The sequence below is a fragment of the Taeniopygia guttata genome, chromosome 15 (assembly GCF_048771995.1).
Source record: "Taeniopygia guttata chromosome 15, bTaeGut7.mat, whole genome shotgun sequence".
In the NCBI taxonomy this organism is placed as follows: Eukaryota; Metazoa; Chordata; class Aves; order Passeriformes; family Estrildidae; genus Taeniopygia; species Taeniopygia guttata.
In genome coordinates this window covers 12,990,124-13,017,653 of record NC_133040.1, presented here as the reverse complement: position 1 = coordinate 13,017,653, position 27,530 = coordinate 12,990,124, and the positions used below count along the sequence as shown (strand labels likewise).

At 49.7% G+C, this 27,530-nt stretch overlaps 2 protein-coding genes and 1 long non-coding RNA gene across 3 annotated transcripts in view; 2 read left to right on the top strand and 1 right to left on the bottom strand.

Moving 5' to 3' along the window:
* TMEM132D (transmembrane protein 132D) overlaps positions 1–11,866 on the top strand; it is a 157,287-nt gene extending 145,421 nt beyond the window's left edge. The window contains exons 6-9 of the mRNA XM_030285621.3: positions 2,349–2,554; positions 3,755–4,028; positions 5,406–5,597; positions 8,877–11,866. Coding sequence (XP_030141481.2) covers positions 2,349–2,554; positions 3,755–4,028; positions 5,406–5,597; positions 8,877–10,040 — 1,836 coding nt within the window. The 3' untranslated portion in view covers positions 10,041–11,866. The remainder of the gene's footprint in view (positions 1–2,348; positions 2,555–3,754; positions 4,029–5,405; positions 5,598–8,876) is intronic.
* Positions 11,867–12,595: 729 nt separating this feature from the next.
* Positions 12,596–21,731, top strand: LOC115497392 (uncharacterized). The gene is made up of 3 exons (XR_004369306.3): positions 12,596–12,697; positions 13,500–13,554; positions 20,246–21,731. It is a non-coding gene; the product is annotated as an uncharacterized lncRNA (long non-coding RNA).
* A 4,271-nt stretch (positions 21,732–26,002) lies between these two features.
* Positions 26,003–27,530, bottom strand: part of GLT1D1 (glycosyltransferase 1 domain containing 1) — a 37,679-nt gene continuing 36,151 nt past the window's right edge. Inside the window, exon 12 of the mRNA XM_030286094.4 lies at positions 26,003–27,364. Within this exon, the coding sequence (XP_030141954.2) occupies positions 27,218–27,364 (147 nt within the window). The 3' untranslated portion in view covers positions 26,003–27,217. The remainder of the gene's footprint in view (positions 27,365–27,530) is intronic.

Here is a 27,530-nt window from a genome sequence, read left to right as displayed (position 1 = left end):
AAATTACAAACATATAACACGTAGGTTTGAGTCTATAAGGTGGGAGCTGCTCAGGGCAGATGGCCATGGCCTCCTTGCTAGGCAGAGCTGGGCAGGTCAGAGAAAGAATGCAGAAATAAAGAGCCTTGAAACGGCAATCGGAGCATTCCAGGCTCCTGCTGTGGCTGCTCGGGCTGAGGGAAGCAAAGACTCTCTGGGATCTCTGGGGGTCACCCTGACCCAGGAACCCCGAAGAAGCGGACAGTGCTGGTGTCCAGTGCCACCCCTGCCATGGCAGGGACACCTCCCACTGTCCCAGGCTGCTCCAGCCCTGTCCAGCCTGGCCTTGGGCACTGCCAGGGATCCAGGGCACCCCCGATTCATTGATCAGTGACTTACAGGGCTAATAATGGCCTCATCCCTTTGTACCTCGGTACACAGCTTGTGTTCTCAAGTCTTTTATAGCTCAAATGAGCTGCTTTTGCTTATTTATTTCCCTCCTCATTCATTTTTAATGGTTAGCAGAGACTCCCCCATTCTTCTTCTGACAGCAGTGATTTAGGCAGGGCTCATTATCATAACTTACGTTACTAAATATCCCCATTTACGCTGCTAGACCAAGGAAAATGTGGGCAGTGCTAAATCAGAAGGGATCCCATGAGCTTGCCACGGTGGCAGGGCTGTGTGTGAGGAGTATTTCATATACAGAGAGCACTCGTAGGGGGAAGGATCATTTACAGCAACACGGATGGGGACAGTCACAGAGTGATTCTGAAATACCCATTTTTATGGGGAAATACCAGAGGCTTACCTTCCCAACTGGCCACCCTTGAGAGGCACAGACCTCAACTGCTCAAGGTGCATTTTATTTTCAAAGACTTATTAGCTGTGGCTTCTCAAGAGTTCCAACAGAATGACTGTAGCAGGAAAGCAGTGTCCTGTGAGGGCTTTACTGTTATCCCATGGGAGACTTTGCTGTGAGAGCAGCACTCAAAATGCAAGAAGACACCGGGGATCAGCACAGTGCCAGCGAGCAGCAGACTGAGGTTTCTGACAGCAGCTGCATTTTCTTGCTGTGCAGCACATTGAGACTGCATCCTGACAGGAGCTGGTGTAAAACAGGCTTACGTGAGAGTCAAAAACCATAAATCTGCCTGTAAACAAACTCAGCTTCCAGCTGAAACCAACAGCAGCTCAGGAGTTTGACCTTAAAACAGGCACGGCTTGGAAGGGAGACACTGCAAGAGCCACGATAACCTTTTCTTGGTGTGTCACCTAGGCTCAGGCAGGCCAGGATGGAAATGCATTTGCCATGGATCTGTCTGTGAGGGGGTTGTTGTTGTTTAAAGATAATAATATTAGGAATGCCAGTTATCCTACAAAAGCTGGTGGTATTTAAATACGATTTAAATTCATTCAGCATTTAAACAGAAAAGTAGAAAATGGCATTAAATTCAGACAAGGATGAGACTATACATTCCAGAGTGAGAAATATGAAATACATTGATGGAATGGAATAGAAGGTCTGGCTGGTAATGGATTGTGAAAAGAGTTCAGGGTTCTAATAGATCATTCCTTCAGATCATCAGCACTGTAAAGTGGTAGTTAATAAATTATTTGACGTGTACATTTACTCATATATTTTAACTAACTGTAATGAACAGGTCCTGTCAGCTCACCTAGATCCTTGCAGTAGCTGCTAAATTGCTTGAGTAAGATTTACTAACTGCCTGCAATATTGATGTCCAGAGCTGCAGGTGAGAAATGAAGGGACAGCAGGGCTGGCTCCTGCTCCAGTGCTCTGCAAGGCCCCTGCCAGGCTGGCAGCAGCACTGGGGCCGTGCCAGGGACAGCCCTGGGCCATTCCTGGCAGGATTTTGGTTGTGAGCACCCCATTCATTCCCTGGTACCTGTGACAGGGCTCCAGGAGAGCTCTGCCCCATCTGGGGCTGCTTAGAGAGATCTGTCCCCTCTCAGTCCTGCCTGCAGCACTCACCTGCTCCTCCCAGGTGAGGATGGGCAGCCTGAGCTCTGGGAGAGGAGAGGAACCTTCTCTCCCTGCCGTGATCCGAGGTCTAGCCTCCTGCTGGAGTGGGAATTAAGGACCAAAAAGCTGTTCCCTTATCTTAGATTACACTGGAACTGTTTATAGCAGGAAAAAGCAGCCTCTGAAAATGGTGCTGAGTTACACAGGCTATTAAGGGCACACCAGGCACCTTTCTTGGCATTCCTCGCTGTCCTCTGAACCTGGAGCTAGCTTAAACCCAGATCCTTTCTCTTCCTCCCACTCACTTACCCAGCATGTAGTGGACTTTATAATTAGTGCAGAGACTCATTAATTTTTTTTTCCTTCTCCTTTTTGTTTTCAGGTTTCTGACAGATGTGACTATGTCTTTGTCAACGGGAAGGAAATGAAAGGCAAAGTGAATGTCGTAGTTAATTTTACTTACCAGCACCTGAGTGCCCCTTTAGAAATGACAGTGTGGATTCCTCGTCTCCCGCTGCAGATAGAGGTCTCTGACACAGAACTCAATCAGATCAAGGGCTGGAGAGTCCCCATCATCTCTAATAAGAGGTAGGTTTCATTAGGGGATGTTCATTCTGGGCTGTGCACTTGCCAGGGACCTGTCAGGGCCAGTGGATCCGAACATGCTCGTTGGGCCTTAATGCAATTCTGCTGTGAATGTGAAGGTCACCAGGCATTTATTCAATAGGCTCCTGCACTGGACTTCTGAGCCTAATGGAAGCTGCAGGTTGCATGAACCTGCACTGGAAATCAATTCCCTTTTGTAGCACTAATGACTGGGATGGGAAGAGCCAAGTGGCCAAGGTGGGCAGGATCAGGCACGGGGCAGCAAGGAGACATCAGCAAAGCCAGCTCTGGCAGGGCTGCTCGGTCTGCAGCCTGTCCACAGGTCCTGGCAGCTCACAGATCCACTGCCAGTGGTCACAGTTAGCACACAGCTGTTTCACAGCCCTGTGGGTGCAGTGGCACTGCTCAGTGCCCCTGAGTCAGGACAGAGCTTTCACACTGTCAGTGCCCACAGGACAGAGGATGGATGAAGCAGTCAGAACTGTCTGCGTCTGCTGTCAGTGTTATTGAGAACAACAGGAACAGGTTGATAAAGTGGCTACTTGGTATTCCCACCTGCAAATGAAGACATTTATTACAGGTCTCTGGTAGCATCAGAGCAAAGACATGTTGGTGGAGGTGCGATTTCAAATTGTACTGTACAGAGAGGGATGTGTGTGTAGGTGCAGAGGAGATTTCCATGGCAACACAAAGATGTTTCTGGGAAGATCCAGAAAGAAAAGAAATGTGAAGGTCCTGAAAGCAAGGACTTGACATGGAAAACAATGGAAGATGCTTGGGGAGGACAATGTGGTGGCACAGCTGGGAGGCCAGCTGATGGGCTCAAGTGCTGGTTTGGAGTTACAAACACGGGAAATGGGATAAAAGTGGGAGAACCTGAAGGAAGCAGCTGGGTCCCACCAGCAGGCTGCAGAGTGGGGTCAGCAGCAGCTCTCTATTGCAGCTCCCTGTTGCTGCTCTCTATTGCAGCTCTCTGTTGCAGCTGGAGTTGCAGCTGGAGTTGCAGCTGGAGTTGCAGCTGGAGTTGCAGCTCTCTGTTGTAGCTCTGTTACAGATCCCCGTTGCAGCTCTCCGTTGCAGCTCTCTGTAGCCGCTCCCTGTAGCAGCTGGAGTTGCAGCTGGAGTTGCAGCTGGAGTTGCAGCTCTGCAGCCCAGCTGAGCTGTCGCTGTTGCTGTCCGCAGGCCGGCCCGGGACAGCGAGGAGGAGGAGGAGGAGGAGCGCAGGGGCAGGGGCTGCACGCTGCAGTACCAGCACGCCCTGGTCAGGGTGCTGACGCAGTTCGTGGCCGAGCCCCCGCTGCCCGGGGCCCAGCTCAGGCACCTGCTGGGCTCGGACTGGCAGCTGGACATCACCCACCTGGTCAGGGACTCCATGCAGGTGGAGGAGCCCCGGATCGCCCGGCTGCAGGACGGGCAGGTGCTGGTGGGGCTGGAGCTGGGGATGACCACAATCCAGGTAGGAGATCACTGACCTGTTCTGTTCCCTCCTGTCCCCCTCCCTGGCTGTGGGTGAGCAGCACTGGCCACAAAACCCGCAGCCATCCCCTCCTGAACGGGGCAAGAACCAGGAGAGTGGCAGAGATGGTTTTCTCTCCTTATCTGGTGCCCCAAAGTGTAGTAGATCGCAGTTTAATTTCATTTAATCCAACCTGTATATTGGGAGGCTTTTTCTGATTGTTTTTGTCTACGGCTGCTGTTGAACCTGGAGCCAGGATTTGGGTTATCACAAGGCATGCAGCTGCTGGAGCAGCTCAGCCCTCTCCCATCCTGCATGGACAGAGCAAAGGGTAAAGTGAAAATTACCCAGTGCTGGTTAAGGACGTGAGATTGGAATAATTATCTAAATATTAATTAAAAGAAGAGGAGAAGGAGATGGGGAGAGAGATTATTTCAGTGATATTGAAGTAGAATATGTGTTAACAAACACTATAACAGGGAAAAAATCTCTCTCCAAACATACTTATCATCTCAAACTGTCAAAGCAGAAAACAACCAGCACACCTGTCAATAACAAAGTTGTCAAGGCTGGAGAAATGGGATTAGAGATTTTTGATTTTCTGCAAAATGTGCAGAGATTTTCTGAATGCCTTTGTAAAGCTCTGGGACTTACAGTGCTCCAACCAATGCACATAAAACTGTGGAAAGAAAAATCCAAGGGTAAAAAGCTGAGAGCAAGTTGTATTTAAAGAATACCTCTTATAAGCTGCTTCAGAAATGCTTTGTACCCTGTATGGATCATTAAATTCAACTCGCTTGCTAATGAGCATGGTGGATGTCGTGTATCACTGCACTGACCTCTGTGTGTATTTTCTTAACCAAAACAAATTCTCTCTGTCAATTTTGCATTCAGTACCATGAGAGGTTATTGTAGCAATACATTACCCTTCCTTTCCACGGGATAGAAATAAATACCATTTATTCAGTGGATTTTATATAAATCTACAGACTGTATTATATTTATGCCACCTCAAAATATGAGGATTAATCAAATACTAAAATTTCACATGAAGATTACATTTACAACTAGTCACTACGTGTGAGGCAGATGTGGTTATGATATCCACAGACAGCCACCACATCTGAAGCAGGTGTTGGCACATTCAGAGGGGAGTGGCACAGCTGGTTACAGCTGCACAGGTAAAAGGTGTTTGTTGTAAGGCCCCTGTTATTGCAGAAGAGTTACAAAATGTGAGCAGCCCTTTTAAATCATATTTTAGTAGTGTCTGCTGTGAGAAACCCCATTACCATAAGCACCCCTTAGCTGTGCTCCATGAATTCATTTTATGTGCTGCTGTACACAATGGCTGTTGGTAACTTCACTTTTTCTTTCCAGATCCTGTCCCCCCTTTCAGATGCCATCTTGGCTGAGAAGACAGTGACAGTCCTGGACGAGAAGGTGACAATAACTGACCTGGGAGTGCAGCTGGTGACAGGACTGTCCCTCTCTCTGCAGCTCAGCCCGGCGAGCAACAGGGCCATCTTTGCTACTGCAGTGGCACAGGAGCTGCTCCAGTCCCCAAAGCAGGTATGGAGCCCCAGACCCCAAAGCAGCTGTGCTGCCCTGCTGGGCTGTGTGGAGGGAGCTGCTCTGAGCACTGCCCCTGACATTTCCAGCTACTGGAATTGAGCAGATTTTTACTATTAGTGTGCTAATGAAACATTCTGTTTATGGGACTTTCCTGAGGGTCATCAAGGGTTCTCAAGAGAAAAAAACAAAGTTCTCACAAAAAGGGCACTGTATTTTAACAGCCCCTGGCACCAAGCACTCCTCCTGCCATGGCTGATCCCTAAAAAACAGGCAGTGATGTGTCAGAATTGAGCACCAGCAGTGCCCCTACACACACACATACACAGACAGACACACACACACACAGACACACACACACACACACACACACACACACACACACACACACACAGACACACACACACAGGTGCCTTTGTCCCATCCAGCAGCCACTGGATGCCAGGATATCCTGCCATGTTCAACTTCCCACCACTTCACAGGTATCAAATCATCCCTTTAATTCCACCTCTACATGAGAAAGTGCCTCGTGTTGTGCCAAACTCTTCTTCCTTTAGTCACTTCCTGTGAGCACTTTGAGAATCAGGGAGCATCCCTTTCGTTCTGATTCATTACTAGAACATGAATCAGCAGCACTGACTCATTTCCTGATTCATGATTTCATAAACCATTTTTTCCCCCTTATTACTCTTAGTTCCTTTATTAGGGAACCAAGAGTTACCAAGGGCTTTTGGACTTTCCATGTCCTCATCAGTCCCTGCTTGGCATTTGTCCTTGCGCTTCCATACACATTTGAATTTAAACTTTTTTTCCAAATCAAATCCATCTGTCTGTGACTTTTCATCAAGGACACACTGGGCTCTTAACACTTAAGCATGTTCTGAGCTTTAAAGGTAAATGGCATGCACATTTGAAGTTTGGCCAGCTGCTGAGGTGCTTTAATTCATCATGGGGGCTTATCCTTGGGATGCAGGATGAGAAATAATGCAGAGCTGCTGTCTCTATAGGCTGATAAAATCAGGCTCTCCTGTAGTGTTCCAGGAGGTGAGGAATCAATGCCAGGCAGGTGGAGGGAGGCCAGTGAGCTCATCCATGGCACGGGGGCTGAACACAGACCAGCCAGGAGCAGGGCTCGGTGCCAGTCAGCCCCACTGCGTGCCCAGCCCGGGCATTTCAGTGCCCAGAAAGGAGCTGGACAGTGGGGCAGGTACATTCTTTTCTCTTTCAAGATTCTTCATAGAGGAGCACAGAGATAAATGAAAGAGAAAACAATTTCTATTTCTGCTCCTTGTTTTTCCCATGTGGAATGTGTTTGGAGAATTGTTTCCCTGGGGTGTTGCTTGGTTGGGTTCTGGTGAGGATTGTTTGAGCCTGGTGGCCCCAATCCACCTGGGGCTGGACTCAGAGAGGGGCACGAGTTGGGAGTGAGTCAGATATGGGAGTTAGAAAAGCAGGTTTGTAGTTTTAGTATCTCCTTTAAATAGTATATGAATGTATTATAGCATAGTTATAATACAGAAATCATTCACCCCTCTGAACTGGAGTCAGACATCAGCATTTCTCCCCACCAGGCTCACCTGATTTACAACAGGACAGGTCCCTCTCTGCATGCAGGCTGCAGTCAGGGATCCCACAAAAGCAGAGAGGAGATCTCTGGTGTGCCCCAGTCTGCTCTGAAAGGCAGCTGAGTCCCTCCATGGCTCAGGACATGATTTCCAGAGCACAGTCCTGTAAGCAAAGCAATGCAAAATTATTAAATGATTATGCAGGTTTAAGCAGCACAGTGGGAGGATGAGAGTTGATGACATAAATTCTATGCAGCCTTCAAGAAACAGCCAAAGATTAATAAACACAAAGCTGGGATTTATGACAGTGTCAGCAAAGTCTTAGGGCTCTGGCCTGAAATAGAGACAGAAGCAAATCTCCCATTGAAGCAGGGGGAGCTTTGTGGCTCTGAGGATTTCGGAATCAGGCCAGTAGATTATGCACCATACACTCCCAAGAGACTGGAAGCTTATTCTCCATGCTCTGAACAGGTGAATGACTTTGTGCTATCAGCAATTTAAAGGATGATCAGATGTGTTTATTCTCTGTACATACATGGAGTTAGAATGTAAATACAGTCTGTATGAAAAACTGCTGATTTAAAGAAACGGGACTTTTATATCCACGGTTTTCAGAAGTTAATTTGTTGGCTGGGTGTCTGTCTGTCTGGCAGACTCTCACAGCAAGGTGATCCCAACTCTGACCATAGAAAACTCATTTCAGACAGTAGAGAATCCACTGATGGAGCCAGGTCTGTCTGGTGGGGATTCTCCAGTGCAAATATCCCAACCTGGACAACTCAGACCATCAGAAGCAAGAATGAGATTCCAGGAGAGCAACCTGAATTTTATCTGTAAATGATCAATGTATGAATACAAAGGGTTTTTTTTTCATCTGGCACAACAATTTTCAATAGCCATTTGAGAGTCCTTAGAGGAACTGGTTTTCAGAAATGGTTGGGCACATGAAAATTAAAATGAAATTTAAAAATACTTCAAAATGCTTCAAATTAGAAGCCAAAAGTCAAGGATTCCAGGAAAGCTGCAGCATTAGGCATGTTCTTGGTACCCAGGTCGGATTCATTTGCATTCAGTGAAAGCCTCCATGCACACTGAAGTACACAATCTGCATTGCTGTGACACGAGATTAAACTTTATTATTGTCTTGCTTTTAATTGCTAACAAGCGTAAAAATTACCCTGGCCGTTTTCTAAAGAAGCAACTGATTGCTTTCCTCTGCTTATGCAATCTGCTAATTTCATTTGAGAGACAGAAATCAAGGAGTGAAGGTGTGGACTCATGTGTGGACTGTTTGCTGTATTAGCTATCTTTTAACATGTGCTTTGTGTAATAAGAGGAGACTTTGTAATTTTAGCAGTTTAGAAATAATGTTGGGGTTTTTAATGTAAATACACAACGGTAAATGATCTCAGTCACTGGTAATGCTTCCTGACATGCAATTTATTATGGTGCTGAAGGAGATTCTGCAGAGCCCAGGGGATACGGCTCCTTTAAGCACCTTTGTGGAAACCAATCTTATTAGCAACGAGTGTTTCAGACTGGTATTTCTCTTCACCTCTTGGCAAGATATTAATTTCACTGCTCTCCCTATTTATTTCTTTCCTGATCACTAATGGTGCGTGGCTCTCGTGAGGAGGAGGGAACAGACCAGAACAGAGCACGTTTCCCTCGAGGATCTCTCTGAGTGGGTCTGTGTTTGTTTTCTGTGTTACAGGAAGCAGCCATCAGCTGCTGGATCCAGTTCAGTGATGGATCTGTCATGCCCCTGGATATTTATGACTCCAAAGACTTCTCCCTGTCAGCCACCTCTCTGGATGAGAAGGTGGTGTCCATCCAGCATGACCCCAAATTCAAGTGGCCCGTGATTGCTGCCGAGACCGAGGGCCAGGGCGCCCTGGTGAAGGTGGAGATGGTGATCAGTGAATCGTGCCAGAAGTCCAAAAGGAAGAGCGTCCTGGCTGTTGGGAGCGGCAGCATTAAAGTCAAGTTCGGGCAGGGCGATGCCAACCCCAGCGCCAGCGACAGCAAGCGCAGGGGTGCGGGTGTGCCCCTGGAAAACCAGCCCAGCGACCGGCGCCACAGGAGCGGCTGGCAGGACAGAGGGGACGGGCAGTACTCCAGCTCCTCCGTGGGCCACGAGCAGGGCAGGGCCACCACCACCCACAGGTCCGTGCTGAGCAGGAAGGAGGACAGGGAGAGCCTCCTGGACGATGCCAGCCAGAACCTGCCCCTGGACCTGACGAGCTTCCCCGCGCAGGTGGAGCTGCCCAGGGACAGCGCGGAGGCGGAGGACAGCGACCCGGCGCAGTCCCCCCGCGGCCTCAGCGACCTGGAGATCGGCATGTACGCCCTGCTGGGCGTCTTCTGCCTCGCCATCCTTGTCTTCCTCATCAACTGCGTGGCGTTCGCTCTGAAGTACAGGAACAAACAAGCTCCCTTTGAAGAGCAGGAGGGCATGAGCCACTCTCATGACTGGGTTGGGCTGAGCAACAGGACAGAGCTCCTGGAGAATCACATCAACTTCTCCTCACAGCAAGATGAACGGATCACAGCCATTGACAGAGGGGTGGACTATGAGGAGAGCAAATACCTCCTCAGCACAACTGCCACCAAAAATATCAATGGACAGTCTTTCAGGTCTCCTGAGTTCAGCGAAGGGAAAGAACAGAAAAGTGAACCGACCACTTCTCCTACCTCTAAGAGGAAACGGGTTAAATTCACCACCTTCACCACCATCTCCTCCGACGATGGGTGTCCAGCTGTCAACTCCATCCTGATGAGTAATGAGGATGACATTAAATGGGTCTGCCAGGACATGGACCTGGGGGAGTGCAAAGAGCTTAAAAACTACATGGAGAGGTTACATGAAAATGCGTAATGGGACACAAAAGACTTTTTTGGTTTGGTTTGTTCGTTTGTTTGTTTTTCACTCACCTTCTGCCTTTAATTTTGGGTAGTGGGGCGACATGTTGTATTCTAACAAGAATCAGCTGGTGGATAATAACTCAATGGAGCCCCAAGAAGCCACCCAAAAGCAGCTGGGAGAGCAGAGATCCTGGACAGCTCTTAAAATTCAAGCCCTCTCTATGCTCAGAGATGGAAGTGAGAGATGTGTGTGGTTTTTTGATACACGATAACATGAAAAAAAACTTAGAAAAATAATATGGTCTCATTCTCTGTGCTTTCCCAGAAAATCAATAAATATAACAAACTCCAGTGCAGTTTGGATATTACAAAGCTCACACAGCTCTACTGTTCAATATTGCAAGCTTTGGTTAAAAGCAAAAGATTGGTCTCAGAATAAATAGATCCATGAGAAGAGCATGTCGTTCAGGCCACGTGCAGAGAATATCCATCCAGGAACATTAATTTAAAGCTGACATAACCCAACAGTGTGAACGAAGCAGCTCCCAGAGCTGAGGAGTCAGGAGTTTCCAAAGAGTCTGGAGGGGATAAAGGCGTAACTGGGCTGTTTACAAACCAGCGTGTTTGCCTCCCAAGCACTGACAATGGATACACAGACACAGTTCAAACTGAAACTCTCTTTTTAAGTAGATGCCAAGGTAATAAACGTTGCCAGCCAATTTTCGGTATTTCTTAATTTGTAAAATAGGAGAAGATATGATCTATACTCAGACTATCACTCATACTAAGGAAGGTCTTTTGGAAAGTTTGAGAGAATGAGCTATTTTTAAAAGCCCACTTTGTTTAACTGTCCTGTTTTGGATTTGTATTCCCAGCCCTTTCCCTGGAGCTCCCCATCCGGTATCCTGAGGGCACTTCCCAGATCAGTCAGCCTTGGAAGCTGTGATCCCTTTCCACTTTTCCCTTTCCCCTTTTCCCTTCCCTTCTCCTTTTCCCTTTTCCCTTTTCCCTTTCCCTTTTCCCTTCCCTTCTCCTTTTCCCTTTTCCCTTTTCCCTTTTCCCTTTTCCCTTTTCCCTTTTCCCTTTTCCCTTTTCCCATTTCCCTTTTCCCTTTTCCCTTCCCTTTCCCCTTCCCTCCCTCCCTCCTCCAGGGCTGCCCTGCGGAGCAGAGCCCTGCAGGTGCCCCGCTGTCCCTCCCCGGACTGGCCACTGTCCCTGGCCCGGAGCCCTCGTGCTGAGCTGTCCCTCCCAGCAGCTCCTCCTGCTCCCTGCCCTGCCCGGGGACAGCTGGGGGTGCTCAGCTCCCGTGCCCCTGCCCAGCCCAGCACATGGCCAGGGCACTGGGAGGGCACAGGGCAGAGCTGCACGTTCAGCACTGAGCCCTGCACAGCTCAGCTCAGCAGATAACATTTGTTTCTCCCAGGGGTGACGATTATCCTCTGTTTCCTTCTGCTGAGGATGTACATACAGTAGGATCTCAGTGATTGCCCTCCAACCCGACGTGCCCTCCAGCCTCACACCAGGACATGTCTTGTGAGGTCCAGCAGCAGCCTCCAAAGGCCAGTGGCAAAGTGCCAAAGCACTAACTAAAATCCAGGTAATGGATTTGATATATAAAAATATTTCAAGTTCCCCTTTATTTTCTGGAGTGAGTCCTGGCCCCCTTTTTTGTTAAGTCTTCCATCCTTGAATCTATGTTGCTCAGTTTAATACACACCCGCCCTCCCACAAACACTTAGATTGAATCCCTCTATATTTAGAATGTACTGTAGATTGTAAGAATGTAATATATATATTTATAAACATGCCAACTGTGAATAAAATTTGCATTTTAGTGGCTTCATCTTTTTTTTCCTCCTCGGAACGCCTCTTTCCTTTGGCTGTCAGAACGTTTACCCTGAGAGAGCCTGGCAGCAGGACAGGCAGAGTCCTCTGATGGATCCAGGAGGCACAATCTGCTCACAGCACTGAACGCTGCAGTGCTGGGGGACAGCGTGCAGCACCAACAATGTTGTGCTACATGCACCAAGTCACCCTTCCAAGAGCTGAAACTATTTGCAAATAAATCCTCCTGCTTTGTTCCTAGCCTGAAAGCCCAGTACGTGAGTTTCTGGGTTTGGCTTCTGCCTCTCTCCTCTGGGAAGATCCAGGTTTGGCCATGCACCTTTTAGGGCACTTTGAAGGGAGCAGGTGAGCAAACAGAGCAAATGTGCCCAATACTGTGGAGATCAGACGGTCTTTGCTTTCTTGCAGCACCTCTGCTCGAGGCTTGGATGACCCAGTGCAGGACGGGGTGCAGCGGTGACAGTGCAGTGCTGGAGCAGCTGCAGCAGTGACAGCGCAGGAGCAGCTGCAGCAGTGACAGCGCAGGAGCAGCTGCAGCGGTGACAGCAGAGTGCAGGAGCAGCTGCAGCAGTGACAGTGCAGTGCAGGAGCAGCTGCAGCAGTGACAGTGGAGTGCAGGAGCAGCTGCAGCACAGACAGCACGGTGCAGGAGCAGCTGCAGCAGTGACAGAGCAGTGCAGGAGCAGCTGCAGCAGTGACAGCACAGGAGCAGCTGCAGCAGTGACAGCACAGGAGCAGCTGCAGCAGTGACAGCGCAGTGCAGCAGTGCAGTGCAGCAGTGACAGTGCAGTGCAGGGTCCAGACAAGCTCTGGCCGAGCTCTCAGGTGAGGGAAGCAGCCTGGGTGCTGCAGCAAAGCCTGGCAGCCTCCCCGCAGCCTTGCCCCCAGCTGCAGCCCTGAGCATGCTGCTGTGCAGACCTGTGCCTGTGTGCTGGCTCAGAGCTGCCTGGGAATGCAGCGGTGCCCCTGGCCACTATCCATAGGGCACTGCCATAAATAATGCAGTGTGCAGGGTGTTCATTTTCCACGGGCCTCCCCGTGCTCTGAGCAAGGTGTGCCCCTCGCTGACCTGGGGAGCCCGGGCTGAGGTGATGTGCCCAGAGTCACTGCAAATCTCTGGCAAAACCCCACTGTGCAGGATCCTGCATGCAAGCAACACCCTAATTAATCTGCTAATAGCAGAATAATCAACTTCCTGCAGGGATTTTTACATGTGTGTGTCTTTGGGCGGGGGTGTTGTGTACATCCCTTTTGGTGCTGCACAGGGCCCACATTGCTAAGCAAACCCCTCTGCACCTTGGAGCATCCCAGGGAGGAATTTCGTGTTCCAGACAATCAGCTGAGATCCCAGCTGGCAAACCTGGGGCCTGGGTCCTGCTGCTCATCATTAAAGCAGTGCTGGTGTTTGTGTGCTGCACACACATAATGCTCTGCAGCTGTGGCTCCCACTTGCCATCTCTTGAACCTGATAGAGAGCCCTGCTGACAGCAAGCACTCTCCTGTGAGAGTTATTAATTGCCTTATTGTTTTCTTCTTTGCAGTTGCCTCTTATTTTCATGTCTGAGTAGACTGATTGAGGCATGTCTAAATAAGAAAATTTATCTGATACAGTTTGGTTCTTTTTTAGAGACTTTATGCATGAATACAATCAGGAGTAGAAACTCAATGGTCCTATAAATCAGGTAAGCTGGTTCTTTACTCTCTTCTTTTATTTTAAAAGCTTCCCCTTCAGCAGTCTTTAATATATGGTGGTTTAGACCCAGTGAATCCAAAGTCTGAGCAATGCAGCTAAATAATCGGTTTGAAACAAGACTTCTCTGGCGCTGACTTTAAAAACCAGAATAGGTATAAATCTATGTGCAGCCTGCACTGAGTCGCTGTAGAAACTTTCCCAACTCGTTTCTGTAATGAATGGGATGTAAATGGAATGAGCACCCTGGAGACACTTTAGTTCAGCTCTGTGTGCCCAGCTCCTCCAGCTTTAGTTCAGCCCTGTGTGTGCCCAGTTCCTCCAGCTTTAGTTCAGCCCTGTGTGCTCAGTTCCTCCAGCTTTAGTTCAGCTCTGTGTGTGCTCAGTTCCTCCAGCCTTAGTTCAGCTCTGTGTGCCCAGTTCCTCCAGCTTTAGTTCAGCCCTGTGTGTGCTCAGTTCCTCCAGCTTTAGTTCAGCTCTGTGTGTGCTCAGTTCCTCCAGCCTTAGTTCAGCTCTGTGTGCCCAGTTCCTCCAGCTTTAGTTCAGCCCTGTGTGTGCTCAGTTCCTCCAGCTTTAGTTCAGCTCTGTGTGCCCAGCTCCTCCAGCTTTAGTTCAGCCCTGTGTGCTCAGTTCCTCCAGCTTTAGTTCAGCTCTGTGTGCCCAGTTCCTCCAGCTTTAGTTCAGCCCTGTGTGCTCAGTTCCTCCAGCTTTAGTTCAGCCCTGTGTGCTCAGTTCCTCCAGCTTTAGTTCAGCCCTGTGTGCTCAGTTCCTCCAGCTTTAGTTCAGCCCTGTGTGCTCAGTTCCTCCAGCTTTAGTTCAGCCCTGTGTGCTCAGTTCCTCAGGCTGCCAGCTCAGTCTCTCTGGCCCCAGGGGCTGTTCCTGAGTGGGAGCTGACTGTTCCTGCAGGAGAGGTGCAGCACAGCCTGGGAGAGCCTCTCGTGTGGCACTGGGGCAGAGCTGGCTGGGCTCGCTGCTATTGATCAAAGGCCAGCAAGCATCACTCAGGAATTAGCTCGGGGAAGCAGCTATCACCGCCAAATGGTGTGTTTAGAAAATGCCTCAAGCATTTAAAAAAACTCCCAGAGATGAATTGATTTAGTCCTGAAAGCCTGGGAACTCTGTCACATATTTCTACATGTTCATTGTGGTGCCAGAGCCCATCCCTGCAGGGCTGCAGCCACGCATCTCCTGCCAGCAGTGCAGTGCCACCAAAACTCAGGGCTCAGAGGGAGCTGGCAGTCTCCCCAGCTGTGTCAGGGTGGGACAGGGGTGTCCTGCAGGACAGGTGCCAGTGCCAGCCCAGCTCCCCACGCAGCACCAGCCATCCCTGCTGCCCTGTCTGGCTGCAGCTTCAGCCGTCCCGAGGGCAGGAGGGCCCTTAGGAAGGGAGGGCAGCACTGCACAGCGCAGAGGAGACAGGATTTGCCTTTGCTTCCCGTTCATTTCTGTGTGAGAGCTCCCAGGTGTGCCCTGCCTCTGCCCTTACCCGGCCATCTGCCTAGGCACCTTTCTGAGCAGAGTTTGGCTGCCAGCACCCATCACCTTCCTCATGCAGAAATAATGCTCCTTGCCCTGAAATCAGGGATGTGCTGGTTGGAAGCTTGAACTGGTGGAATTCCAACCTGGCAGCACTAATGGCCTGACAAGAGCAGAGCACCTGGGCCCTGCTCGTGCTCAGCAGCACCAGAAGGGCCAAGGTGACTCGAGTCCAGCAAATGTACCTGAAACAGGATCCTTTTCTGCCTTCTTGCTGATGTGACATGAAGACCTCTGTCAACAAACCCTTCATTATGCAGGCTCCCTGCTCCAGCCCCGTGAGGAACAGCAAATTAAGCAGCCCACGAATGTAATATTAATGGCTGGAGAAGCAGCAGTGCTGCTGTGCTTGTGTGTACTGCCAGTGCTCATTAGGAAATCCCCACCACAGCAAAGGTGGTGCTGGATTGCACACCACGAGTTGTGCCACATCTCCCCTGAGCAGCCTGGGGAGCCTGCAGGGACACTGCAGGGACACTGCAGGGACACTGCAGGGACACTGCAGGGACACCAGTGCCCCAGCCATTCTGGTTTGCACAGCCCCGAGCTCCTGGCTCCCTGCTGGACTGCTCTGGGTGCACATGGGGGCTCCTGCCCCCTTCTGCAGCCACAGACCCTGCTGCAGCTCTGCCTGGTGGAGCTCTCTGTGCCTGAATTCCCCCAGCTCTGCTCCATCCTGCCTGGTGAAGCTCTCTGTGCCTGAATTCCCCCAGCTCTGCTCCATCCTGCCTGGTGAAGCTCTCTGTCCGAGTTCCCCCAGCCCTGTCGGTGCTGGCTGCCCTGCCTGGGTGCCACCAGCTCTCTGTGGCACCTGGCAGAGCCCAGACCAATGTCCCCAGCACCAGAAGGCTGCAGCTCTGAAGTGGAACAGAGCTGTGCTTACTGTGTTCAGGCCTGTGTTCCTGGTAATTAAATTGGAGCTTCCTACAGTCGGTTAATGCACTAATGACGTAGAAACCCATCCAAGGAGCTTCATTCACCACTCAGCCCTGGCAATGCCAGCTGCAGGGATGGCTGAGCCCCATTGGCAGCGTTTCCCTGGCTCAGTAAGTGCAGATGGGCAGAGCTGAGCAGAAGCAAGGACAGAAGGAAGGGAGCTGTCCCTGCACTCTCCCTGAGCACTGCCTGGGCCAGCACACTCTGCCTGGGGCCAGCCCAGCATCATCTGTGTTCATGAAGAGCTCACCCAGCTGTACAGCTGTCTCTGGTGCCTCCCTGTTTCTTCAGCACATCCTTTGTCTGATGGCTGTGGACACACATTTTCCATCCTGTTATCATCAGGCCAAACCCCTAAATCACTGTGCTCCTCTTGGCCATGAGTGACTCCTTTACAGCTTGCTTGCATCAGTGCCTCTCTCCAGCCTGATCAATAGCTTTGCTCTTAGCATTTGGCATCCCTCCTGTGCTGCCCGCCAGGACACCAAGGTCAAATCAGTCCCTCTTGTGCTTCTCCCTTAAATAAGTGCTATCAGCCTGCAAAGTATTCTGCAATAGTGGAAAATCCTGGATATTGATCAGGTCTTGCTCTGTACCAAGCCCTCCACAGCCTTGACTTTCATCCAGTGCTCAGTAATTGTCTTTTGCAGGAGCGATTTGTGCAGCTGGAGAGGCGTTTTTGGCAGGCTGCAAGTGCAAGCTCAGAAGGATTTTTTTTCTTTGCACTGCACAGTCCTTGCACAATCACCCCAGCCCCTGAAGAACCACAGGATTTTAATCATCTCTTCCAATTACTTTGTCGCCTCATCTTGTGCAGAGCTGGTGTCCCCCACTCCTACAGCACCCGTGAGGAGGGGCTTTAATTGCAGGGGTGCTCTTTAACCCCAGTGTAATGTGATTTGTGAGCCTGCTGGGCAAGATTGCTGCAAAGTGGGAGGACAGACAGACAGACAAGCTGAGCATCATCACTCAAATCAGGCCTCAAACCAGGGGAAATTTCCAGGTTTTAGAGCAAGACTCAGGCCACACTACTGAGGAATCTGCAAACAGCTAAATTTTGCCACTCTGATGCTCCTAAATAACATCATCTCCTCCTTCAGAGTCACACCTGTACATCTCGGAAGCCTGGTTGGGCTTGTCAGCCTCCCCTGCCCTGACCTGGGCTATACACAGCCTCTCCCCTCGGGGTGGGCTGGCAGCTCCGGAGGGGATGCACACAGGGAAAGAGAGGAGGGAGCAAAAGGGGACAGGGATGGCCAAGCTGGGACTCGGGGGCATTTTGTAGCCCGCCCTGTTGGGAAGGGAACAGTGGGACACACACAGATCCCTGGGATTCGGGAGGTGCACCAGCCCAGCCCTGGCAGCAGCCTGAGCTGGGGGCACTGGTGCCACCTCCAGCAGGAGCTCTGCTGAGCCCAGTGTCCCCAGCCAGCCTGGGGAGGGCCTGGCCTGTGCCCTGCCTGCATCCCCAGAGATGCTGCATTAACCAGGAGCTGCCAGCCTGCTGCCCAAGGGGGCTCTGGGTGGGATGCAGAGCCCAAATCCCCAGGGGAGATGCCTCAGACTCAGTAGTGTTATCAGCTGCTGGTGCCTCTCACACTCAGTAGTGTTATCAGCTGCTGGTGCCTCTCACACTCATTGGGGTTATCAGCTGCTGGTGCCTCTCACACTCATTGGGGTTATCAGCTGCTGGTGCCTCTCACACTCAGTAGTGTTATCAGCTGCTGTGGCTTTGGGTGGAGGCAGGGGTGGGAGATGGTGATTTTCTGTTCCAAGGCAGCAGGAGGCCCTAAACAAGTCACACTCGTGTGTCTCTGTGGCTGTAAACACATCTATGGGTGCCTTAGGAATATCCAGCACTGCCTGGCCTCGTTTCTGCCTCTAATTCATCCTTTGCTTACTACAGCTTCCCCAGCCCCCATTTTAATATTTTCACTTACCGTGCTTTAAAGAGCCAGAGATGGCTTGTCAGATTGAGGCAGCTCTTGAGAAGTTTAATTTTCCTAATGCTTGTTGGAAATCCCCTTTCTGAATCCGCAGGAATATTAAGGTTCTTAGCATGAGCTGGGCAGAGAGGGAATTTGAAGCCAAGCTGTCAGGGAGTTGCAGCTGGGCTGGGGGAGGCTGGATGGAGAGCAGGATGGGTGCAGGATGTGTCTCCAAGGAGGGGAGGATGCCTTGGAGCTGGGGGTGGGTGAGTGCCAAGCATTTCTTTTCTCCCTGAGAATCAGACAAAATTAGAGCAGAGGAACACGGGGTGTTTACAGGCAAGGTAAGAGCTCTGAAGGTTTTTACTGCTGGTTCCTCACCTGGATTTGTGCTGTCACTGTGCCTGGCTGGCACAGCTGGGGCAGCCTGCACAGAGAGGCACACAGAGCTGTTTTACACCTCTGTGAGTGTTCTCTGTGCACAGAGAGGCACACAGAGCTGTTTTACACCTCTGTGAGTGTTCTCTGTGCACAGAGAGGCACACAGAGCTGTTTTACACCTGTGTGAGTGCTCTCCCTGCACAGAGAGGCACACAGAGCTGTTTTACACCTGTGTCAGTGCTGTCCCTGCACAGAGAGGCACACAGAGCTGTTTTCACAGAGCCAGGGGACAGTGAGGTCCCAGCTGCTGGCAGGGCCAGGAGTCACAGCCCCCTCAGAGCCTGGCAGTGCCTGGGTCCCTGTGCCCTGCTGGGTGTCCCTGTGTCACAGGGACGTTCCGAGGGGACATTTCTCAGGGCAGGCATTTCCAAGGGGTGAGTGGCAGTGCCAGCCCGTGTCCCTGCCCTGGGCAGCCCCAGGATGTCAGCAGGGATGCAGGGCTGTGATCACTCCCTTTTCCCTGGGCAGCCCCAGGATCCCAGCAGGGATGCAGGGCTGTGATCATTCCTTTTCCCTGGGCAGAAGCAGTGGCTCAGTGAGACCAGATCTGGAGGCTGATCATTCTCCTGCTCCCTGTGACCAGCTGCTCTGTTCTTTCCAAGTGTCTGGCCTCAGTGAGTCGCTGCCATGAATTAAAGCCATTGAGGTGCCATTGTCCCTGCTCTGCCCTGTGCCAGTGGCACCTTTGTGCTCCCCAGCCATCCCATCTCCTCAGATGTGCTGCTCACACAATGCTGTCTGTCCTGGAAGGCACCTGCAACGAGCTCCTGCATTATTCACTTCATTTATTTGGATACAGTATTTGGAGGCACTTCATTAAATTCCCTTACAATGTCCTGTCATTTTCCCCCTGTCGCCTTGCCAATGCCTGCCTCGTACAGATAATGCAGCAGCAGCAATGTGGGCTGTGGGGAGGTGGGGAAATGGGTTTGTTTGCTATAGAAGGGGATAACTGTGAATTATTTCACTTATGATCTGAGGATTCTCTCTCTTCCCCTTAAAAAAAAAAAAAAAAAAAGAAAGGAAAAAAGAAAGAGCTTGAAACACATCATTTTTGGGTCATAGATACAGGCAGTAAATACTCCAGGCAATTAAGTCTGGAGCAAAGAGAAAAGCCTCCAGCTCTGCAGCCAGGGTGGGTGTGCAGAAGACAGGATACCCAAACACTTATTTCCTACACTGAGAAATGAGCCCTGTCCCTCACCCAGCAGCGTTTCCACAATGCAGCAGATCAGCCCCGTGAATTGGTTTTATTCCCTGTAAGGTTCCAAACACTGCTCTGAGGAGGGGCTGATGGAGCACAGACTCTCCAGTGCTCTGCAATGTGTTTGCCTGGCACTGCAGAGCCTGGCAGAGCTGCAGGGGTGGCAGGAGCTTGCTCCAGGTGTGGCTTTGGCTCAGCAGCCCAGATCCCCAGTGAGCAGGAGGGATGTTGAGGGATAAATAGAGTTTTATGCAGTTCAGCTCAGGAAATCAGCCCAGTGCAGTTCCTCCCAGGTGAGGTGGGGTTTGGGGAGTGCTGTCCTGCCTCCCCACAGCACTGCACGCCGTGTTTGAGGTGGCAGGGCTGCATTGGAACCCCCTGGCTGCATTGGAACCCCCTGGCTGCATTTGGAGCAGCTTCTCAAGCTCTCCTCTCCCTCTCCCTCTCCCTCTCCCTCTCCGTCTCCCTCTCCCTCTCCTCTCCTCCAGGCTGTCCGTGTCCCTCCAGGGCTGTGCAGTGCCTGAAGGGCTCCGGCTGTGTCCCCTCGCTGTGCCTGGCACAGTCAGGAGGGATTTGTGTCTCCAGGTGAGGCTCCTGCTCTGCAGGAACACGTAATTAATTAATTAATGTCATTGCAGGCACAGAGGCAGCCCTGTGTGCAGCCCAGGATTCACCTGCCTGTCTGCACCTTGTCTTCATCAGCCAAAACCCGAGCACCTGGGGAAGGGCAGCCCTGGCTTGGGGTGGGAGCAGGCAGGAGCTGGAGGAGCTGAGCTCCACAGCCAGGCACGTCCAGCTGGGATTGTGCTGCTCTGTGCAGGACACGGAACCAGCCCCGTGCAGGACACGGAACCAGCCCTGAGCAGGACATGGAACCAGCCCTGTGCAGGACATGGAACCAGCCCTGTGCAGGACATGGAACCAGCCCTGTGCAGGACATGGAACCAGCCCTGTGCAGGACGTGGAACCAGCCCTGTGCAGGACATGGAACCAGCCCTGTGCAGGACGTGGAACCAGCCCCGTGCAGGACATGGAACCAGCCCTGTGCAGGATGGGGAACCTGCCCTGTGTAGAGCTGCTCTGGAGGAACCAGCCCTGTGCAGGACATGGAACCAGCCCTGTGCAGGACATGGAACCAGCCCTGTGCAGGATGTGGAACCAGCCCTGTGCAGGATGTGGAACCAGCCCTGTGCAGGACATGGAACCAGCCCTGTGCAGGACATGGAACCAGCCCTGTGCAGGACGTGGAACCAGCCCTGTGCAGAGCTGCTCTGGAGGAACCAGCCCAGAAACCTTGGCCCAGAGCAGAAGGAGCTGCCCCGTGCAGCACTGCCAGCCTGCTGGGACAGCCACTGTGAGTATGAGACAGAACTAACTGTGGTGGTGGGAATAGTAAATATTTGATTATTTATTATTTTCTGTGGTGGTAGCATTAACAAAAGCTTGCCATTGCCATGTGTAGCTTTTGATTTTCTTCCCTTTAAATAGCTTTAAGTAATGCTGGACACAAAAGGCTTCATTTGCAGCTGTTCAAATTAACTTTTCGTGGTGGAAATAATAGAGGTGGACAGTTAAAACTAATATTTTATAGATTTTTGTGTAAGGGAATTTATAATCCACATGTTAGTTGACTGCAATTTAGATTACTTAGGAAAGGGCTAATAAGGAACACAACCTGTGCTCCCAGCCTCCAAAGACAGTTTGTTCTGTTAAGAGATTGACATTTAAATATTTGGTGTGGAAGAGGAAAAAAAAGAACATTTCACTGGCTGCAGCACAAACCGGGTTTGGAGTCATTCATGGTCCTTATGTAGAAGTCAATGAAACATTTACTGAAAAGCAGATTTTTGTGTGACAAAATCTGCTCCTGTTGAAATGCAGCTTCAATGTCAACACAGAGTAATATTCCACAGAGCTTTTCCCTGTGTGACAATTATTTTAACCCATCCCTGACCTGGGATGGGTGCTAAAGTCAAGGCCCTGGGTGGCATTTAGGTGTGTGGCCCATGGATTTAGGTGTGTGGCCCATGGATTTAGGTGTGTGGCTCTGGATTTAGGTGTGTGGCTCATGGATTTAGGTGTGTTGTTCGTGGATTTAGGTGCATGGCTCTGGATTTAGGTGCGTGGCTCATGGATTTAGGTGCGTGGCCCATGGATTTAGGTGCATGGCTCTGGATTTAGATGCTTGGCTCATGGATTTAGGTGTGTGGCTCATGGATTTAGGTGTATAGCTCATGGTTTTAGGTGTGTGGCCAGTGGATTTAGGTGCGTGGCTCTGGATTTAGGTGGGTGGCTCTGGATTTAGGTGTATAGCTCATGGTTTTAGGTGTGTCTGTCAGCACTGGTCTGTCAGCAGCCCCAGGAGCTCTGCACTTGCTGGGGTGCAGCTGGTGCCCACAGGTGCTGGTTTTGGTCTCAGACAGGCTCTGGGCACAGCAGGCAGGCAGTCCCTGCTGCCGCTGGGAGCTGGACTCAGAGCTCACAGACCTGAGCCCTAAATGTGGCTGTAGTCCTCATTTTGGAGTAAATTAAATTAACGCCCCTCCCCAGATCTTTATTTCGGACTGAACCACGCCGCTGTGGCAGCAGTTACTTTTCTCTAGCATTGCATTGGCTTGCTGGATGACTGTTCCTTACCCTCGGGGTTTTTTGGTGGCTTCAGTTTGCTGTTAGGGCTGCAAACTCTGCTTTGCATCCTCTGCTTTTAATCCGAGCCGAGGCACTGGAACGGCGTGTTTGGAATAATTCTGTGTTTTCTCAGTAGAACACTGAGCCACAGCCTTAACCTTCCCAGCGGTTCATGGCAGCTGCAGCTGAGTTATTTGATTAAAATATTATTTTTACGCTCCTTGAAAGTGCTGCAGCAATCTGATTTATCCCCATTGTCAGTGTGTGTTTGTTTGGGCTCTCAGACAGAATGAACTCGCCTTTCATTTGGCACTAATGCCAAGGGAACTATTGTATTCCAGAATAATGGAGCATGATCTGCAGCAAAACACTTCGCTCGTGCAGTTGCATCTGATACACAATGGGGATCATTTGGTGGCTCAGGGTGTTCATCTGCTTCCTCTGGCACTGGGATTGCAGGTCCTGGAGCAGCCCCAGTTAGGCCCAGCCCTGGAGGAGGTCAGTGTGCATTTCTGTTAGGGGGTCTCTGTTTTCTCCCTCCCAAAAGATGAAGCAGCAAGGTTTTATTTCAAGTAAGTTTCTTTCGCCCAGTCCTTAATGGCTCAAATTTTTTTTTTTATTATTTATATATATAATTTTTATTATATATATTATTTATATTAATTATATATATAATTTTATTTTTATATATATAATTTTTATTATTTATATATATATAATTTTTAAAAATTAAAATTATTTTATTCCCTGAGGAATAATCTGATGTAGTTTCTCTAATCTTCCAGAGCAGAGGTGCTGCACACACCCTCCCCACTGTACAGCCAGATTCCCCATTGTCCTGCAGGACAAGGTGCAGCTCGTGTCCTGCCTCGAGGTGCAATAACCCAGCCCAAGGCAGCCTTGGCTCAGTCCCAGTCCCAGTGTGAGCCTTGGAGCACTGGGAGCTGGGCACTGCAAGGTGGCAGCGCTGGGGCAGGCAGGATTGATGGAGTTTTTAAAGTGATTGCAGGGGAATTTGGACTCACCTTCATCTATTTTTAAAAGAAAAGGAAAAAAAACTAAAAAAAACTGGGAATAAACTGGGAGCTGTTAGGGACAGCAAAGGCCACACTCAGGCCTATGAGCTTTTGTTGTATTGCTCAAGTTAAATTAGAGCTTGGGTAACTCAGTTTGCTTTGTTAAAGCCACTGAAATAACAGTGTGACTTTTCTGTGGCAGGGATTAATTTTTGAAGCAGTAGAGGAGCATTTAGTTTCAATGAGTGATGAAACTTGACTGGATCAGACAAATGAAATAAGTGACCTCTGTCTGGCAAGGTTATACTTGTGGCTGGACTTCCTTAAACAGATCTGAAGTGCACAAAAGCAGGACTTGCATGTAAGAAGCACATTAAAATCTCATAAAAGGGTGGCAGCCCTTGCTCTGGGGCAGGAAGGGTTAAAGGGTGCTCAGGGGGTGAATGCTCTTTCAGGTCAGGTGCCCACAACTTTGATTCCTCAGTGACCAGATGTTCTCTGCTGGTCTGATTAAAATGTATTGTTTCATTTCAAACACATGCTTTAAATTAGCTTAATGGCAATGCTCTGAGGGAAATGAATTTCTGGAGTCATTCTTTCAGGCACTGGGCAAAACAAGTGCTGGCCTACATGTTTGGAAAGGATGTGAGATTTCAATATTTGATACCTAAAAGAGCTGTCACAGGAATGACATGGAATAATTACTTGATGAAAATATGCTTCATTTAGAGAGAATTAAATTGCAGATGATGGTCCACCCCTTTTGAAAATGTAAAATGTTTCTTCAAAAATTAGGAGTTTTTACTGCAGTGTGCTCTTGTATTGGTGATGTGAGACTTTTCCATCAGCAGCTGCTTTCCTCTGGAGTTCTCAGTGCAGGGAAGGCCCTGGAGATGAGGGTGCTGCTTTGTCTGTGTCAGGAGAATGAGGGGCACTGAGGGACAGGGGGACAGGGCCGTGGGACCTGCTCTTACTCCAGGTTTGAGCTGCAAACATTAAAGGGACTGGGCTGGGACCAGCCAGGCACAGGAGGGTGGAAGTGAAATAAATTCTGGAGTGATGAAATTACTTTGGACAAGTTAATGAAAAAAAAAAGCTCAGATCCCACTGAGCCATTAAATGACTGAATTCCACATGGAAGCACCCATCTCCTCTGACAAGCCTTTGACAAAACTGTTTCTTTACTTTCACGGGGAATGATTCCTGACCTAAAGATTAAAGAGACTGAGGGGAGAAAGGGGCAGAACGAGTTATGGGCCCAAGAGACAGGAGGAAATACATTGGAAATGAACACTGAAGTGCTTGTGCATTCTTAAAACCCAAAGGCAGCACTTGCAGATGTTTGGGTTGGTTAATACTGGGGCTAAATGGTGGTAAACTAATTGCAGAAGAGGCAGAAATATTTGTAAGTCTTCCAATATACATTTTCATGTTTTTCTTTCACAATTAAGTCCTGATATGGTTATAGCAAACCTTCAAAGCAACTGTCTGTGCTCTGGGGCTCTGGAGATGGAAACCCAATGGGCAGCACCCCAAAAAATGGGAAACCTCAGCCCAGCACAAGTGTTCTTAGGGCAGGGTGATCAGGAAAGCAGAGACACTAACTCTGAAAATTGGTACGTGTGTGCTTTAGGGCTAATTAAAATGAAATCTTGTTCACATGGCTGGGCTTTGGCACATGGCACCAAATTGTCCCAGTTCTGGGGGGCTGTGCCAAGCAGGGGAACAGCATCGTGGTACCCATTGTGCGGGTCCACTTCCCTTGCATTCAATGGCAGGGCTAATTGCAAAATAAAATGCATGTAATTAGATTAATTAACAGTACATTTCAAGGTCCTGAAATACAGAAGTAGCCGTGGGGTGGATGCACAATGGAGGTTTTTTCCTGCAAACAGAACAAGTGCTATTTTTGGAGTGTAGCTGCAGCTCATCGAGGTGTGCTTTGCTTAAAGAGCTGCTTGGGCAGGAGTGGAGCTTTGAAGGGGAAGATAAATACTGTAATTAGGCTGCAGGACAACAAAAGGATTATTCTTACCTATAAAATCATTTGAGTGAAGTTGCTGCAAAGATAATTACACCCAAAACTGCTTGCATGGGTCTCATATTTTCCTTACAAGGACTTACAAGACTCATTGAATATTTATAGGGCTGGGGCAGAGAGTGGGTGGGATGTGAAACATAAATCCAGTCGTGGCTGATGGTGATGATGATGATGAAGTCCCCTGCAGTGCTGGGAGCCCTCAGATGTGCTGGGTGTCCTGCCAGAGCCCTGCTGTCAGTGCTGCCCCTCAGCTGGGGCTGCTCCCCTTTTCCTTCCTGCATCCCTTGCAGAAGGGTGTTTGTGCTCCTGCCACGCTTAGCACATGCAAATGAGCATGCCTCTTCCCAGATGCAGATTTCATATTTATAGATTAAATACAGCCTGAAAAATCATATGTTAATTACATTCTGAGGGTGTAGTGCAATTTCTCACTTGAACATATTTTGTTTTGCTGGGAAGAACACAAATTCCAGATCAATATATTTATATTGAAGCTCAGTAATAAATGTATCAGGCTGCAGAAAAAGCTTTCTAATCATTACTATTACTAATCACTGACCACCAGCTCAGTGCTGAGGCTTCTATCCATCACTGTGGACTTGTTTATTTAAATCAGGCTGGTTTGTCCTTGGGGATTCTCACTGAAGGCAGTGCAGAGCACCCCCAACACAGAACAAGGAGGGAAATGTGGGAGAAATCAATATACAACATTCAAACTGCTTTCTTGTTTACTGCACCAGAACCTTGCAACACATCAAAAATAGAGAGCAAAGCTTAAAATGCACAGTGAAGTTCATTATGACAAAAAGAAAAGTCTGACACAACAGCCACTGAAGTCACAGAAAACATTTCACAGGCTCTCCTTGGGGCATCTCACAGGTTCTCCAGGCTCAAGGAGAACATTTCACAGGCTCTCCTAGGCTCAAGACCATAAAAGCAAACAGGTGCCTAAGAACCTGTTACAAATATGCCCCTCTTTTTTTTTTTTTTTTTTTTTTTTTTTTTCCTGTAGATGCAAGTGCTTGGATGCCCAGTTACAGACTCAGAGGTGTGTCCATAATCCCTGGGCTGCCAGGGATGATTAGTGGGGACTTTCAGCAGAGATCAGTCTCACTTTCAGACAAGGCTGCTGCATTCCATGGAAATACATCCTGAGAAGCCACAAATAAGAACAAACAGTAAATTGAAAATACCTCCACCCCCCACATCCCTTTTCATAGGTGTCATAAATCTTTTAATAAATAAGTAAATCACAGGGGGACCAAAGGAACTGGCAAAGCAAGAGGTAGTTGATGTAACAGAGCATCTCTGGCACAGCTCTGGTACCTGGGCCAGGCCTGGGCCAAGCTCCTGCCCCGGTGCCAGGGGCAGAACTGCAGGCTCAGGAGAGCTGGGCCATGCCCAGGAGGGCCTGCAGGGCTCAGGGGATCACCCTGTGCTGCTCCCTGTGCCCAGCAGCAGCACTGCTCGCTGGTTGTGCTGCTCCTGCTGCCCCAGTGCAGGCTGCAGGGAGCTCTGGTGGCATCATTTATCCCTCTGGTGGCATCATTTATCCCTCTGGCTTTGGCCCATGTGTGCTGTGCCCCTGGATGTGCTCCGAGGGTGGCAGTGGGAAGGGAGCTGCTGCTGCTGCTGCTGCTGCTGCTGCTGCTGCTGCTGCTGCAGGGGGGGATGCAGCAGGGCAGGAGGTTTCCTGCCAGCCCTGTGTGCCAGGAATGCCCTGCCCTGGCAGCACCACAGCAGCAAACAGCTGGCAGCTGCTCCAGGGGTGCCCTCCTGCTGCTGAGCCCAGGCTGGGAGCAGGTTTGTGGGACTGGAACTGCAATGTCTGACTGTTCTTCCAGCAGGAACCCCAGAGGAACCCAAAGCTAACCACGTTTCCATCAGGAAAGTGGTCCCCTGGCTCTCAGCTGCAGCCTGCCAAGTCACTGCAGTCTCTGCACAAGGTTCTGGTAGGTTTTCCTTTCACCTTCCCAGGAATGGTGCTTCTTCACGTAGTCTTTGGCCCTTGTTATAATTTCCTTTTCCATAATGGGGTCATCCATTAAACTCTTGGACAGTGCAATAAACTCCTAAAAAAGATGAAGAAAATAATCAATTAAAATGTCTTTGTAGAAGTCCTAATGATACTGGAAAAGGTGGTACCTGTCCAACTGTGAGCCAATAGATGAAGCTGTCCTAAGTCATTTTTCAAGGTCAAGTACCATACTTTATTTATAAACATTGATTAATAAATAA